At 37.1% G+C, this 17,192-nt stretch overlaps 1 protein-coding gene across 1 annotated transcript; it reads left to right on the forward strand.

Annotated features, from left to right (window-relative positions):
* Positions 1-191: 191 nt before the first annotated feature.
* On the forward strand, positions 192-15,676 carry xpnpep3 (X-prolyl aminopeptidase 3, mitochondrial). The gene is made up of 10 exons (XM_067459462.1): positions 192-493; positions 2,583-2,705; positions 4,449-4,862; positions 4,945-5,129; positions 5,202-5,264; positions 7,432-7,545; positions 7,787-7,872; positions 7,984-8,167; positions 13,058-13,178; positions 15,073-15,676. Exons 1-10 carry the CDS (start codon positions 424-426, stop codon positions 15,240-15,242), a joined length of 1,530 nt encoding a protein of 509 aa, XP_067315563.1. The 5' UTR covers positions 192-423; the 3' UTR covers positions 15,243-15,676.
* Positions 15,677-17,192: the final 1,516 nt, after the last annotated feature.

The following is a 17,192-nucleotide window of genomic DNA, read 5'->3' on the forward strand; positions in this document are numbered from 1 at the left end:
AACAAAACAACAATAAACGTAAGAACAAATAACAGAATTAAAAAATAAGAAAAATATTTAAACATGTAATATGAGCGTTCTAATATTACACACTTAACACTTGAACGCTATCAAAAAATACAGAAACTAAAAGGGTCCTATATCAACCACAGTCGCGGATTTTAACTGTCACAACAGAGTCGTCCAATCAGAGTGCTGGAGTCTTACATAGCAAAGTGACAGTCACCTTCCACGCGATCATGCTTACATTTGTATGAGTAAATGTTCAAAAAGAGTTAAACTTAAATGTGCATTGTTGCTTCAGTATGTTACCTTTAGGTTAACAATCCGAAATAATTTCTGTTCATCTGTTTTTAATGCACACGGTTGTTTCTACCTCATGGTGAGAGTTGAGCTGAGCAGGAGTCTCGTGTACTTGGGGCAATGCTGTCCTCCAGCTGCGGTGCAGTGAGAGCCGCCGTCCAGCACGCTGCTCGCTCTCGCTGGAAGCCAGGTAAAACTCTGCACGCACACCACTTTACTTTTCTGTCGACCTGTCATTCATTACAATGTATTGTTTTAATTTATAGCTGGGTAGTGATAACATGGCAGGAACATTGTAGCTGTGTGTGAAGTTAGAAGCCTTTAGTTAGTTTTCTCTCTCCACATTTAAAACTCAAATTAGAATGTTTATGAATATGCACAAAATAATAAAATGGGATGTTGACGTGACATGGCATTTTGAATGAATAAATGAATTAAATTATTTTATTTCAGTCAATATATAAGGACACATAACAAAGGCAGTAAAGAAGTATTTTGATTAGTCAGTACAACTAGTTAAATTCATCATACTTTGACATCACAATTCCAACTGTTGCTTGAAAAGGAGTGGGTAGAAGACAACTTATTTAAACCCACCCCGGTTACAATCAAACAGGAAAAAAAAAAGTTTTTCACTGTAACCCAAGATAAAAATAAATATAATTATTATGTCGTCATTTCAAATTCAGTAAATTGTTAAACGTTTCCTTGTGTTACATGGACATCTTGATATACATTTTTGTTGTTTGGTTTTGTTGTTGTTGAGCCAAATCACAAAATTGTCCTATGGTGTGACTGTCTCAAGCATTTACAAATTAAAAATAAATACTTATTTTAGGAAAGGACCATAATTTTTTTCCATCCATATAATTCTAAAAGCTTAGGAACTTGATACATTTTGTCCCTGAATACCATGTCCTCCGGTGATATCCTGATTTTCGACCAATTCCAGTGACTAGTTTAATTAGTTAAGGACCCCATTCAAGGTCATGTTACTGAAGCCCATGACATGAGCACGTGTAAGATTTTGTCTCAGAATTGTTGAAACCACTGCTGGTTGTAAAACAGTACAATCAGCATGGGAAAATCTCACAGTGAAAATAGCCAGATGAGAAATTAATCTATGAATCTTCTTTTTACTCTTTTTACATTTTTTTTTTTTAAATATGACTATATCTTTTCATTCAGTTTTAATTTTCCTTGCTTTTGATTATTTGAATTCCCATTTCTGTGTAAAGCATGTTGAATTGTCACAGTGACATGTGCTAAATAAATAACCTTGCCTTGCCAAAAGTGTTCATTTCTGTTGTCCTTTGGTGCGACATCCATCCCTATTTTCTTAATTCTTTCTGTCACACCATAAGACACATTTCAGTTAATGTTTTAAAAAACTGTGAAAGAATTGACATAGTTAGTAACCCCTTATATTTTCTCAAACATCAGACTTCACACTACATAACAATGCGCATTTTTCTTCTTCAAAAGTGGTGTTTTACAAAAAAGCATTTTTTACTGCTTATTTGTCAAATTGTTACCGAATTACACTGATATCACCACCCTAACCTTATCATTATAATGATTCTGTAGTTCACACTTCTGTTCCTCAACAGTCAATGTTACATCAAAGTTGACCCGTTGTATTGTCTTAATGTTAACGGGTATAATCTGAAACAACTTTCCTTTTTGACTGTTGTTGGTGTTTGTTTGAAGGACACGCATTTCTCTCTTTTTTTTTTTGAAGAGTCATGCAGGTAAATCTCTTCACAATCAAATTTATTTCACATAAATAATGTTTTGCCCCTACTTTTCTTTCCTCATTTCACTCAGATAAACAATACCATTCAGAAGTTTGGGGTCAGTACGATTAAAAAAAACGAAGAATACTTTTAATAAGCAAGGATGCATTAAATGTATCAATATTAATACTTTTTTTTACATACATTTTTATTTTATTTAGAATAAATGAAACTTCAAAAGTCAAAATACAGAACATCAAGTCATCTTATTAGAATGATTTCTGAAGGATCATGTGACACTGAAGACAGGAGTAATGAAGTTGAAAATTCAGCTTTGACATTAAATTTTTAAAATGTATTCTAATAATAAAAAAAAGGTTATTTTAAATTTAAATTGTTTTAAAATTTAAAAATAATGCAACCTTGGTGAGCATAAAAGTTAACAACGAAAATTTTGGGGTCAGTAAAATTCTGAACAGTAGTGTACATCAAATTACGGAAGTAAAACGGGTTGCAAACTATGTTTTTTGTTTTGTTGTACAGGGTCTGTGTGGTGTTCATGCAGGAATGTGTCTGTGAAAACAGGGGGATGGAAAACCAAGAAAGTTCCTCTGAGATACCTGGGACAGCCAAGCCCGTACACACACCCTCACCTCATCAGACATGGTGAGAGAAACCAAGACTGGTCTCCACTTCACTTTTCATTTGAAATCAAAACTGACCCTTATGACTTTTTAAATGTATGTTTTTGGTCTTTTTGGTCTGATAATCTTTAGACCAAAGAAGAATACTTTTTTTTGGTAATCTTTAGGGATGGATGATATATTGGCCGAAGTAAAATGGGTCCGATCTTACTGGCCCGATAAGAACATTTGACTGATATATTAATAACAACAAATAATGGATTATTTCCTTCAGTGGAGACACTTCAGATGCACACAGTTCACCATGATAGTTTTAAATTGCTTGAAATATGATTGAAATCACTTCAAAAAAAGTGCAACATGTGCAGTGCAAGTCTGTCATATAAAATGAGATCGATAATGAGAACATTATAATCGTATACTTGGGACATGATTTTTAATGGAGAGACTTTAGTTTTTTAATCAGCCTCTCAAGAATTATATAAAAATTGTATTTATATTTATCGGCCCATATATCAGTTTTAGCTCTCAAGTATAAAGAATTATCTGCTATCAGTTTCGGACAACATTTTCATATTGGTGCTTGAATTGTTTTTTTACCAAAATGCAATAACTTGCTCCCCCTCTGAAATTTGGGGTTGATATCTCTTATGCCATGCAGGCTATTGATTTATAGAATCAAAAGCTAATTAGCCCTTGTTTTATGTTGTTTTTAGCCCTTTGTTTTTTACTGCTGTAGTCAGCCTTTACAAATCTTGTAGTTTGATGTAGATTAAATGTAATGATACACAATGCCCATTTTCATTGTCCAATTAATTCACAATTAATAAAATACAATTCCCATCTTACATTTTTTTTGTCATTGAATATACTGTTTCACTTCAAAATACATTATTGTTAAAAAGTTTGGGGATTTTAAAGGAGTACTTCAGCGCTGGGAAGATGAATCTGTATTTAAACTGGGTCATAAATGTAGTAGAAATGTGAAATAATTTTTTATTTAGTGCTTTCTAGACTGAGAAAAGAAAGCAAAAGTATTTTTGTCTCATGGGGATGAAAGACAACAATTCCCAGAATGCTTCGCTGCCGTACGAGGCCACTCTCAAAGCCACCACTACTATATTACTGAATCACTTTCACTTTCCCACCGCAATTGCGTTCATTTTCATAAAATGAGTTCAGTTAGAGAACAGACACTACAATTTAAAACTGAACGTGTCTGTTCAATATGTGATTTAGCCGCTGAGGGAGTCTCACAGCCCAAAACATTGCAGGAGTCACATTGACAGTCATGAATGAGCTCATGATGAGAGCTGAGGTATATGCGTCCGCGGCATAGATTGACAGCACGTTCACTCTGGCGCGTTTTCAGTTCATGCCTTTAAAAGCTTAACTTTCATAGGAATTAGTTTGACTTACTTTGCTCTGCTGGCCCATGAATGCCTGAGGACAGGCATAAAAGTATAATATACAATATTTCCGTTTGCATTGAACTTGCATAGAACTTTCAGCGCTGTAACTTTGCAGATACTGTTTATGCTCAGCAACATTACACACTAACTAAAGTTAAAAAAGTGAAATTGCATGCAACCACCCTTTAAAGCATATTAAATTTATTTTCTTTCATTTTGATGAATGCATCATTACTGAATAAAATATTATTCAGTAAAGATGCATTCAGTATTTTTTTTTCTTTGAATGGTAGTGTACATCACATTATAGGAATAAAATAGGTTGCTTTGGGTTGTTTAATGTCCTCTCATAGGTGAGGTGACACCAGGTCTTACCCAGACGGAGTTTGAGTTCCGTCGGCAGCGCTTGGCGTCTCTGATCGAGATGCAGGCAGAAAGACTAACAGGTTCTGGAGCCTCTTCAAACTCCTCCCACATTGTCATCGTCCTATCGCATCCCATTCGCTACATGTCCAATGACATCCCTTACCCGTTCCACCAGAACCAGGACTTCCTGTACCTGACAGGAATTATGGAGCCGGACAGCGCACTGGTGATGTACGGATCGGGTAAGCCGGACCAGGCTGTTTTGTTTGTGCTCCGACGAGACCCAGCGCGAGAGCTTTGGGACGGGCCTCGCTCTGGGAAAGACGGAGCAGCTGCTTTAACAGGTCTGGAGCGGGTGCACAGCACAGAGGAACTGGGTGTGGTACTAAAAAGCATAAAAGGTAAAAGAAAAACAGATCTACATTTACATGCATTCAAACTTAACATCTGCATCAGTATTTTACTCTGTTCTCCTTCTCTTAGGAGGAACTATATGGTATGACAGCTCTCAGCCTTGCCATCCACAGTTACACCAAACTCACGTGCGCCCCATATTGGAAGGAGGACAGCTGACAAAGTCTCTCCGACCTCTCACTCATTCCCTCAGAGCCATTAAGAGCCCAGCAGAGGTCGCTTTGATGAAAGAGGCAGGACGGATCACTGCCCAGGTAATAAATCCCTAATAACAGTAACTTATGTTGTGTCAAATGCAATATATTGAGCTATGCGTTTATCTACAGGCATTTAAGAAGACTATGGCCATGTCAAGAGGAGACATCGATGAGGCAGTTCTCTATGCAAAGGTGAGCCAAGGGACTAAATGCATGATTGCATGTGCAAACAGTCAATTTGAACACGGTAGTCTAATGTATTTTGCAACCTGTACTCTGTTACATTGGTGTTTCATTAACTTCCAAGAGTTTTTTCTGTCCCAGTTAAGGATGATCATAAATATTGCGATGGCAGAATTAATTGTCATAAATGGTGATATAGAGCCATATCGCACGGCTACGAGTGTGATATTGTGTTTATAAAACAATTTGACATCACAAGTGTGTAAAAAAATATGAAAAAACAATGGAGTGTCTTTAAAAACCCTCTTTTGTTCAGAACTACTTCCTTCCGCTACGGATTCAAGTCTAAAGTTGATAGTTTGACAGTTGTGACCAAGCATTCATTACTAATCCTAAAGCGACACTTTAAAACTAGTAACGAAGCAACGTTGAGTCGCTTTACTTAAGCTTATTGTATTATGTTGAGTAGAGAATTATGGTCTTATGAGCGAGAGATCAAATAAACGAGTGCATTACCTGCATCTAGATGATATTCTTCTGGTCATTCTTATATTCATAATCACAAATTTAGTTTGAATGTCTTTGTCCTTTTAACAGTTGAAGGGGTTTCCCATGGCAGCGTTAGTTAATGCATTTGTAAGATGAGTCTTATTGTTTACAGCCTTGTTCTGCCTTTCAATATAAAAGTCTTTGTTATTTACTTACTCATTAAAACCATCTTTTATAATGGTGTAGTAATGTAACTTTCACTGAAGTCGAAATCACAATCACATATTACTTATTGATCAATGATATTTAAATGAACAACATTTTAAGTATAAGAAGTTGTACAATAGGAGATAAACACAAGTAAACAGTTCAGGCAAAAGTACAAAAGCAGCGATTGTTATAGTACAGGATTTCAGTTAAAGAGTTTTGAAACTTAACTTGCCCTTAGCCATAAAGCTTTTGCAACATTATAAATGTCTATACTGTCACTTGATTAATTTAATGCATCCTTGCTGAATAAATGTATTCTTTCCCAAAAAAGACAAAAATCTTACCGACTCAACTTTTGAATGGTAGTACAATGTTACAAAAGTTTTCTGTTTCAGATAAATACTATCCTTTTGAACTTTCTATTCATCAAAGAATCCTAATTTATTTTTTACACAACTGTTTTCAAAACTGATAATAATCATAAATATTTCTTGAGCAGCAAATCATTATATAATTTCTGAAGAATTATATGACACTGAAGACTGGAGTAATGATGCTGAAAATACAGCTTTAATCACAGGAATAACTTACATTTAAAAGTATTTCACAATAATACTGTTTTGCTGTATTTTGGATTAAATAAATGAAGAATTTTGATTGACTTTTGGTGGTGGACAGGGGTCAGCATGGGCACCCTGACTGGTCTGTGGCTATGCAGCCCCATACAAAACAATCTGAGAAGCACTTTGCATTCTGACACCTTTCTATCCGAACCAGCATTAACTTCTTGAGCAATCTGAGCAACAGCTCGTCTGTTTGATCGGAACACACGGGCCATCCTTCGCTCCTCATGTGCATCAATGAGCCTTGGCCGCCCATGACCCTGTCGTCGGTTCACCACTGTTCATTCCTTGGAGCACTTTTGATAGATACTGACCACTGCAGACCAGGAACACCCCACAAGAGCTGCAGTTTTGGAGATGCTCTGACCCAGTCGTCTAGCCATCACAATTTGGCCCTTGTCAAACTCAAATCCTTACCCTTGTCTATTTTTCCTGCTTCTAACACATCAACTCTGAGGACAAAATGTTCACTTGCTGTCTAATATATCCCACCCACTAACAGGTGCCGTGATGAAGAGATTATCCGTTTTATTCACTTTACCTGTCAGTGATCAAAATGTTATTCCTGATCTGTGTATATTTGTAGCAGAATGTGCCTGTTATTTATTTGTAAGCCTTTTAGAAGTTTTTGTAAGTAATTTTTGGGGTAGAATTACTTTGTAAAGTTGCCATTGTTTGGCCTTTGGGCAGTACAGAGGTAATGGAGCGTCTGAGAACTGAAAATGTAACAAAAACCAAGATTACATCAGCAAGCTCTTGGAGAGTAAATTTTTAGTATCCAGCCCACATGCTAACTAACATTTCTGCCTTCTTCTTCCTTTCTCTTCTGTGTCTCTTTTTGGATTTCTGTATAGTTTGATTTCGAATGCCGCGCTCATGGTGCGAACTTCCTGGCATATCCGCCTGTGGTTGCCGGTGGAAACCGAGCCAACACACTTCATTACATCAACAACAATCAAATAGTGAAGGTGAAGTACCAAAAACACTCATAATCATTTCTGCTGCTTTTTTCTAAGAGGGCGAGTCTGTAGCAGATAAAGATAAATGCCAATAAGATAAAGTCTCTCTTTCTTTCTCTTGTTCTTAAACAGTATGTGTGTTTGTAAGCTTATTGTGCAAGTTTGGTTTTCACAAAGCAAATGTACAATACACATTTTATACAAAACAAAAAATATTATACCAATATTCTACTATCTTTTTCTTTCTCAGGATGGAGAAATGGTCTTGTTGGATGGGGGCTGTGAGTATTTCGGTTATGTGAGCGACATCACACGCACTTGGCCGGTGAATGGAAAGTAAGTCTTTTTTTAACAGAACTCTCATTGTCTTAGGCCTAACGTAGCTTTAAATTCATGCTAGTAAATAATCAATTAGCGCTCCAGTCCTTACTCTGTGTGCGTCTCCAGGTTCAGTTCTCCCCAGAGAGAGCTGTATGAGGCCGTGCTGGAGGTGCAGTTGGCCTGTCTGTCCCAGTGCAATCCTGGCGTCAGTTTGGACTATATATACTCCACCATGCTCGCGCTGTTGGCCCGGCAGCTTAAAGAGCTCAGGATCGTCCCACAAAGCACCAGTGATACAGACACCCTGAAGGTATTCTGATTGGTTTTAAAAAGCAGGCGGTTTAAAGGGAAAGCTCACCAATAAGATAATTTTCTGGATATTATTTACTCAAATCAAATATAACCAAATACCATTTTAAATCAAATATTAGCAAAATCACAGGGATGGGGTTAGTAAGATTGTTTTTAAAATACATTTTTAGTTAATAATTAAAAAAAAATGTATATTTATTTGACCAAAGTGAAAATAAAGATAATCATAATTAGGGCTGTGTTGAAAAAAATCGATTTTCATATTAATTTCTAAAGATCGATCCGTAACACAGAGGATCGATTTAATAATAGGCCTACATTGATTTTTAATTTGCCGCGTCATTGAATTCACTCATGCGCGCGAGGTGGAAGGACATTAACACAACGAACATAGCAGCTTTGAAAACTCCAGAAACGCCGCGGACAGAGAATACTGGCTGGCGTTTTCAATCGTTTTCAATGAGAGCGCCGCGTTTTTAGAACGGCCGGAGCGCACCGAGGCGCTGAGCGAGTATTTCACGCGCTGAGCGCTCAGCGGTTTTTACTGGTCGCAGAGAGTTGAAGAACGTTCAACTTTGAGTAAAACGCAGCGCTCATCACTGTCACTTTTCACCCAGCCGTCCAATCACAGTGGAGGAGGGGCGGGACAAATACAACACAGCCCAACTGCCACATGCTGCGTGTCGTCATCAGATGACAACAAGCAATAATAATAAAGGAACAAAATGATTTAAAACAAATGCCAGAGCAAATACTTCACATTGTATCTGCAATTTGATGTAGAATCAATACAGGAACAAACTATCTGTGAAATTAGAAGACCTCTGCGGATTTTCCGTATCATAACAACAAGCAAGTCTCAACTGAGGAGAAAAAACGCTGCCTGCCAAAACGCTCTCAAGCACTCACAGCGAGGAGTTTTCAGCTGAGCGCGTAGCGTTTTCAGCTGGCTAAAAACGTTTTGGTGGACACACGGCCTAACGTTATACCGCTGTCACCGTGCTGAAGAACACAGCCGTTCTCACTGCAGCGCGCTCTTAACTCATTAACTCTTAGCTCTTTACTGCCAAGGAAGTTGTAATTGCTGCGTTGTCATGACGGCGCGCGACAGCACAGCTCCACAGTGCGCATTCGCTGACTAGAGCAGCCTGGAAGGGGGATTGTTCTTTACAACCATCAATACTCCATTCATTTGCAGTTGAATGTCTATAATAGTATCGATATGTTGCATAACTACAGTCCTGTAATTCAGGTAACAGCTGGAAAAAAATGCTTTCTTCAAAAACACTTATCTAAATCTCGAAGATCGGATCGAATTAAATAATGATAATCGATTCAAGATCTTGAGAATCAGAATCGAATCGATTCTTAAAATTTGAATCGAAACCCAGCCCTAATCATAATCTTTAAAAAAATTCTGATAATTAAAGAATCTTTAAAAAATGTATGATGGTTTCCACAAAAATATGAAGCAGTACAACTGTTTTCATTGTTAATAATAATAATATAATAATAATAATAAAGTATATTATATAATATAATCGTCATATTAAAAAGATATCTGAAGGATCATGTGACTGAAGACTAGAGTGATGATGATGAAAAATGTTTACTGGCGGTGCTTAAGATAGAGTTCTTCCTTGTTGAAGGTATTATAATACAGGTGCTGGTCATATAATTAGAATATCATCAAAGAGTTATTTCACTAATTCCATTCAAAAATTTAAATTTGTATATTATATTAATTCATTACACACATACTGATATATTTCAAATATTTATTTATTTTAATTTTGATGATTATAACTGACAACTAAGGAAAATCCCAAATTCAGTATTTCAGCAAACTAGAATATTGTGAAGAAGTTCAAAATTGAAGACACCTGGTGCCACACTCTAATCAGCTAATTAACTCAAAACACCTGCAAAGGCCTTTAAATGGTCTCTCAGTCTAGTTCTGTAGGCTACAAAATCATGGGGAAGACTGCTGACTTGACAGTTGTCCAAAAGACGACCACTGACACCTTGCACACGGAGGACAAAACACAAAAGGTCATTGTAGAAGAGGCTGGCTGTTCACAGAGCTATGTGTCCAATCACATTAATAGAAGGAAAAAATGTGGTAAAAAAAAGTGTATAACCACACTCTGGAGAGGATTGTGAAACAAAACCCATTCAAAAATGTGGGGGAGATTCACAAAGAGTGGACTGCAGCTGGAGTCAGTGCTTCAAGAACCACTACGCACAGACGTATGCGAGACATTGGTTTCAGCTGTCGCACTCGTGTCGAGCTACTCTTGAACAACAGATAGCATCAGAAGCGTCTCGTCTGCGCTAAAGACAAAAAGGACTGCTTAATGATTATAAGGTATGTTCTCTGATGCAAGTAAATTTTGCATTTCCTTTGGAAATCAGGTTCCTAGAGTCTGGAGGAAGAGAGGAGAGGCACACATCGGTTGAGGTCCAGTGTAAAGTTTCCACAGTCAGTGATGCTTTGGGGTGCCATGTCATCTGCTGGTGTTGTTCCACTGTGTTTTCTGAGGTCAAAGGTCAACGCAGCCGTATGCCAGGAAGCACTTAATGCTTCCTGCTGCTGACCAACTTTATGGAGATGCAGATTTCATTTTCCAACATGACTTGGCACCTGCACACAGTGCCAAAGCAACCAGGACCTGGTTTAAGGACCATGGTATCCTGTTCTTAATTGGCCAACAAACTCGCTTGACCTTAACCCCATAAAAAAACGATGGGGTATTGTGAAGAGGAATATGCGATATGCCAGACCCAACAATGCAGAAGAGCTGAAGGCCACTATCAGAGCAACCTGAGCTCTCATAACACCTGAGCAGTGTCACAGACTGATCGACTCCATGCCATTACTGCAGTAATTCAGGCAAAAGGAGCTCCAACTAAGTATTGAGTGCTGCACATGCTCATACTTTTCAGTTGGCCAAGATTTCTAAAAAGCTATTTTACTTTTATTAAATGCAGCTATTATATATATATATATATATATATATATATATATATATATATATATATATATATATATATATATATATATATATATATTTTTTTGCCTGTTTATTTGTTGGTCTTGGTCTGTTTTCAATATCTGTGTATGGATGTAAATGGGCATGTTTTGTTATTGAGTATCATGTCTTACATGATAATTGTTCATTTTGCTTCATTTTGTTTTGCTCAATGCAGTTGTTTTTGAACACAATAATGCATCCAATGTGACCATCATTCTCAAAGCCAAGAATAATCTTTAGTTTTTACGTTTGTGTCCATGACCTGAATTTAATTTGCACAGTATGTGCGTACTTTACATGCACAGCTAGATTATGTTCAAGCTCGCAAGTGGTCATTTTGAAGGTTTTGCCACCTATAAGTTTGTCCACAAGCTTGAAACACTGGAAGAACAACAACAGCAAAACGAATTGAGACTGAAACAACAATTGGCATGCATTAGATTGCCCCATTATGGATTTTTGAAAATTATCTTTCATGTAGTGTGTCACATAGTTCTAAGTGAATGAAAACATCCTGCAAAGTTTTAAATCTGAAAGTGCAGCATATATAAAATTATTGTCTGTCAAAAGTCAACTGGAACTAATCGTTTTTCAAACAAGTCATAAGCCGTTTCGTTGTGACATCATGATGAGCATATTGCCCGTCCAATTGTGCGCACATGCCATCCAGAGACCAGGGAAACCTTGAACGCTGCAGTGGATAGCATCATGGTGAGAAAATTCTGCGCTCTACAATGTGTTTTTTGTGTTTCATATTGTGTAGGTTTAACTGGCAAACTCGCGTTATTACTGTCTTAACGAAATACTACTGTAAATCAGCTCTGGGCTGCAGTATTTCTTAAAACTGTGTCTATTAATGCAGATTGTCTGTCATTCTTACTATATTTAGTAAAAATAAAGTAAAGCTGCTGATACAGTTCCCACATACACACACACTCACACATACACTATTAATCCTGATGGTGAGGAATTACTGTTGAAAACGTCTCACTGAGAAACGTCCTGCTCAAGGTGCAGGTTGAATAACTAGATATTCCAGTGTCATCATTATTGTCTTTACCGTGTGTACAATCACTGAGCTTTAGGAACAGAAAGCCTCCTGAATGGAGCTGGAAGTCAGTTGTGGTAACAGTTTTTTTGTACGCAGTAGACCAATCACAACAGACTGGGCGGTCTGACCAGAGTTGAGTGGGCTCATGGAAAGGAGGGATTTAGAGAAACTGATTCATCCATCGAGTTGTTTGAGAATCATTGAAAATTGTGGTGATGTGTAATATATGAGAAAACGAAACCGCTTCTTGACTTTTGATGCATGTAAACCTGTTGTAGGAGTCCTCTGAAACTAAATTAGGAAACTTTAAAATAGTATAATAGGGGTTAGGGTAAGGGGGACTTAAGTCCTTGTGTGAAAGGGTTATGTGAAACTTAATTTTAAATAAGTACAAAGTTGACCATATGTGATTCTTGCCATTCTTGATTGTCTTATATTGTTTGTTTGTGTGTGTGTATATATATATATATATATATATATATATATATATATATATATATATATATATATATACACACACACACACAAACAAACAATATATATATATATACAGTTAAACTTTGGTTTAACTGACCAACATGTCGGTTTAATATATTTGGATAAATAAATATATTACAAAATATATCAAACCGACATGTTGGTCAGTTAAACCCATAGTGACTGTGGAGATATAGGGGTGCATTTATTTCACTTTAAATCAGTTTTCCAGTTAAGAGTTTTGTGACTGATCACACTACATGCCCTAAGTTATTCCTTTGTTTTTCTTAATATACATCTGGTCTTTTCTTTCCCCCCCTTCCAGGCTGCTCGGCAATTTTGCCCCCATCACGTGGGTCACTACCTCGGCATGGATGTTCATGACACCCCTGAGCTGTCCCGTTCACAACCACTGCAGCCTGGCATGGTGATCACAATAGAGCCAGGTACAGATCACTTTCATTATTTATTTTTTTACAATTATGTCAGGTCACAGTAGCTGCATGTGCATTGTGGTGGCAGAAAAACCGTGGTAACAAGTGGAGGAAAACGGGTGATATCCACAGAATAAGAGAAAAAAATTTGTTGTGCCTTTGGATGTCAGAACCGGAATGCAAAAAAAATATGGTCTTCATTTTTACAGTATACTGTTGTGAAGACACCCTTTAAAGTTAAATGTAGGCATTTATGGTTGTCATGCTTAGACTGGACTGATGAAACCTGCGAAGATTACCTTTCTATTAAAGCTTAAATTTAATGCAAACAATAGATCAGCATAATATTCACATATATGCAGTTCATAGGGGGCATAATGTATTTGCCTTGCAGTTAAAGAATATTATTTAGCAATAATGGCAATAATATTTAAAACAATAACATTTTACATTTTAAAACATTTTTATCTCACAAATCCGACTTTTTTTTTTTCTTACAGTTGCGAGTTTATATTAGCCTAACAAGTTTTTTAAAGTCTCCGGTGAATGACACATGCGGCGATCCAACAATCTGTGCGTGTTCTTGTGTTTTGGAGGAGGCGTGGGATTGTATGTTTTTAATGCTAGCAGGCTAAAGTTAGAGTTTCCCAGATTATCCAGATTATGATTTTCTGCCGCGAGGTAGGCTCCACCCACAAAACATGTAATCGACAAATACCGCAGTTATAATGCAACATGTCTGTTTCAAATCAAACTTTCTATTAAATCAATGCTTTCTAGCTGTCAGATTATTAAGATAATCATATGAAGTTTCATCTCCTGCTTTCTGCTGCACCTCCATTGATTTGTAGGTGCTTCTAATGGACTTTACGATCAGATCAGCACCTTAAACTTCATTCATCCACAATAATAAATTGCCATTCAGTTTTGTATTATTTTCCCCATTCTACCCTTCTAATTTTATGTGCCTGTGTCAGATGTGGCTTTTTCATGCATGGCGTAACCTTCATCCCTCAAAACAACAACAGTCTGATAAGTTTCTAAAAAATGTGTTTCCTTTGCCTATTTTTAAAAACCAAAATTGGACTTGAAAGTGACTTGTAATGCAAGTGTACTCAATATTTCAGCAACGGTATTATCATTTCCACCGTCCATTGAGCAGCACAATCATTTCCAAATTTTCTAATAAGAAAAGTTTCTCAAGTAGCAAATTTGAACATTTCAAATCATTTCTTAAGGACAAGGCCGAGGTAACGGTGTTTTTAAATAATGACTTCTGAAAATGAGGCATTGCCATTACAAATTAAGAAAACACATTTTAAAATAAAAACTCAAAGCCATTCGTGTTGAAGCTGAAATAAAATATAAGTATTCATGTAAAAACTTAAAAAATGAATTACAAATGTGTAACACTAATTATAAGTAATAATATTGCATATTACTGTTTTCGACTGTATTTTTCAGTTAATGCATGTTTGTGATGTCTTCATGAGCCCAAAGTTTGAACATTAGTGTAACAAATAGAATTCATAGTAAATAACACATGATATTTTTAATTAATGTATTTTATTGCAGTCATACACAGAAATTACAGTCTAGCTGTACATACAACTAAAGTTAAAAAGAAATGTCATCTGAATGGATGTTGCAACACACTGCAAGGGCATTTGAGGTGTTTATAATCGGAGCGATCTGGTCAATTTAGCGATCTAGAATTGAGGGCATTCATGCAGGACCCCGCTAGATGATACTGATAAACCACAGACGTATCACTATAATGACCTTTGGACTTTTGCACACAGCTCAAAGTAACATTCTACTTCTTAGCATTCGAGCTCTACTCCAAAATCAGTTTGTGCATCAAAACAGAAGCTCTAAACTCTCTTCTCTTGCTCCCTTAACCCAGGACTGTACATCAGTGAGGCCGACAGCTCATGTCCAGAGCGATTCCGGGGTCTCGGGGTGCGAATCGAGGACGACGTGGTGATCCGAGACCATGGAGGACCCCTTATCCTGTCTGCACACACCCCGAAAACAATCGCTGAGGTGGAGAGAGCTTGCACACAAGAAGACTGAAAGGAAAGAGTCAATGATAGCAAGTCTTTCCAGAATTAGTCTGTTTCTCCCATCTTTTGTTAATACTCTGGAGCTCTGGAACCTACATAACTTGCTCCAGTTATGCACTTTAAGTGCATTAAGAGCCGGACATGTCTGGACAGCGTGCAATGTCTCCCTGATAGCCAGTTCACTCCCACACTAGCTGATGGGTCGTGTAATGTATTGGCCCACCTATGATGTAGGATGACGAGGGTTTATAGGAGACTTTAAATGAGGTCAGAGGGAGAAACAGGTGACTGTGGCTTAAGGGCATGGCAAACCATTTATGTTTGTGAGCCACTGTAAGACTCTACTTGTGATTGAGTATGACTTGAGTTTGTTTGTCTGCTGAGGTTTTATTGTCATGAATGTTTTGTACTGTTGTCAAAATAAATGTCTAGTTCATGAACGTTGCTGTAGTTTGTAACGCCACCTTTACTTTTATAGCGCTTTGTATAGTACAGATTGTTTCAAAGCAGCTTCACAGGGATAACCAGAAAAATAACAGAATCAATTATGTACACTTTAAAATTTAGCTTTAAAGCAGTGTCATTATTCAGCCCAAGTCAGTTCGGCTTTGATTCAGTTCAGCTCATTAGTGTAACGTTTCAAGTATCGATGTTGCAAAATTTGTCTATTATGAAACAAATTCCGCTAGTTAACCACATAGTCACTGAACCGAGGTCCTTTGCAAAAATTGAGCTGAAATGCTATGTAGTTTAGCAATATTTGAGCTCTGACTATAAAGGTTTCCATGACATCCAACAATGCTTTCTAGGTTTTGCCGTTTTTGAGCTGAATCAACTCTGAACATGTCTTGGATGCCCCAAAGTGTTTCTAGGTTTTCAGTTTTTTTGAGCTGAGCTCAGTCAGAATGTGCAGAAAGTTCTCAAAAAGGGTTCTGAGACACATCTCTCAGCTGAGATGACTTGCAATGAGTTTATGACCAAAAAATGCGGGGTACGTAACTTGGAGGTTTGACTCTAAAACACTTTTATGATGCCCAAAAGGCTAGCTCCCTTGGTTTTGAAACACAACCTCTCAGCAGAAATGATTTGTAATCATGCCCAAAAATGTGGTCTAGGTACTCAATGTTTTTAAGCTAAGCTGAATGCCATTATGACATCAAAAATTAGGTTGGAACCCCACTAGGGGCTTTTGCCACTTTTTGTGAGACAGCTCTTGAACTGAAATGTCTCGGTATGATGAGCAAAGTTTGTGTACTTGTGCACTATTCTATCTTTTTGCAGTGTTAATAGTTTGAGTAGTGCTGAAAGTTGCAACAAGAAAAAGAAAAAAGTTTTTTGCACATTAAATACCTGGTTAATGCATTTAATTTAAAATGGGGGGAAAAGTGTGTAGAGTTGGACACTTCAGGCAATCAACTGCTTTAATAATTGTGTAGCGAAGTTGGACGGGCTATCAGAGTCTGATGTTGAATGACAAAATAACCTTATAAAATTCATACCCTACATGGTTGAGTGCATAGCCTAGTAAATATTGTATATTGTGTCATTTGGGACACTACAGTCTCTCAGTATCTCAGCTTAGATTATTCTTAATGTGGTCATGCCTACAACTAGCTAATCAACTTTGCCTTTATGATGTAAAAAAGCCCACTAGGCTTTGCGAAACAGCCCTTGAACTGAATAGACTCAGTATGCTGTCTAGGTATGCAACTCACTGGATATTAAGGTTTTCAAGCTGTATCTCTGAACTCATTTATGAGTCAACATAGACAGGTACGTCTCTAGGTTTTAAGCTGAGCTCAATCTCAGACCACACCAAAGGTTGTCCAAATGCTTATGCAACTTTTTTTTTTTTTTTTTTAAATGAACTGACTCAACACGATGATGCCCAAAATGTTTCTAGGTTTTTTTAAACTGAGCTCAGTCAGTGCAAAAAGTTTTCAAAAAGTCGGCAGCTCAC

This window comes from Pseudorasbora parva, chromosome 2, assembly GCF_024679245.1.
Source record: "Pseudorasbora parva isolate DD20220531a chromosome 2, ASM2467924v1, whole genome shotgun sequence".
Lineage (NCBI taxonomy): Eukaryota > Metazoa > Chordata > Actinopteri > Cypriniformes > Gobionidae > Pseudorasbora > Pseudorasbora parva.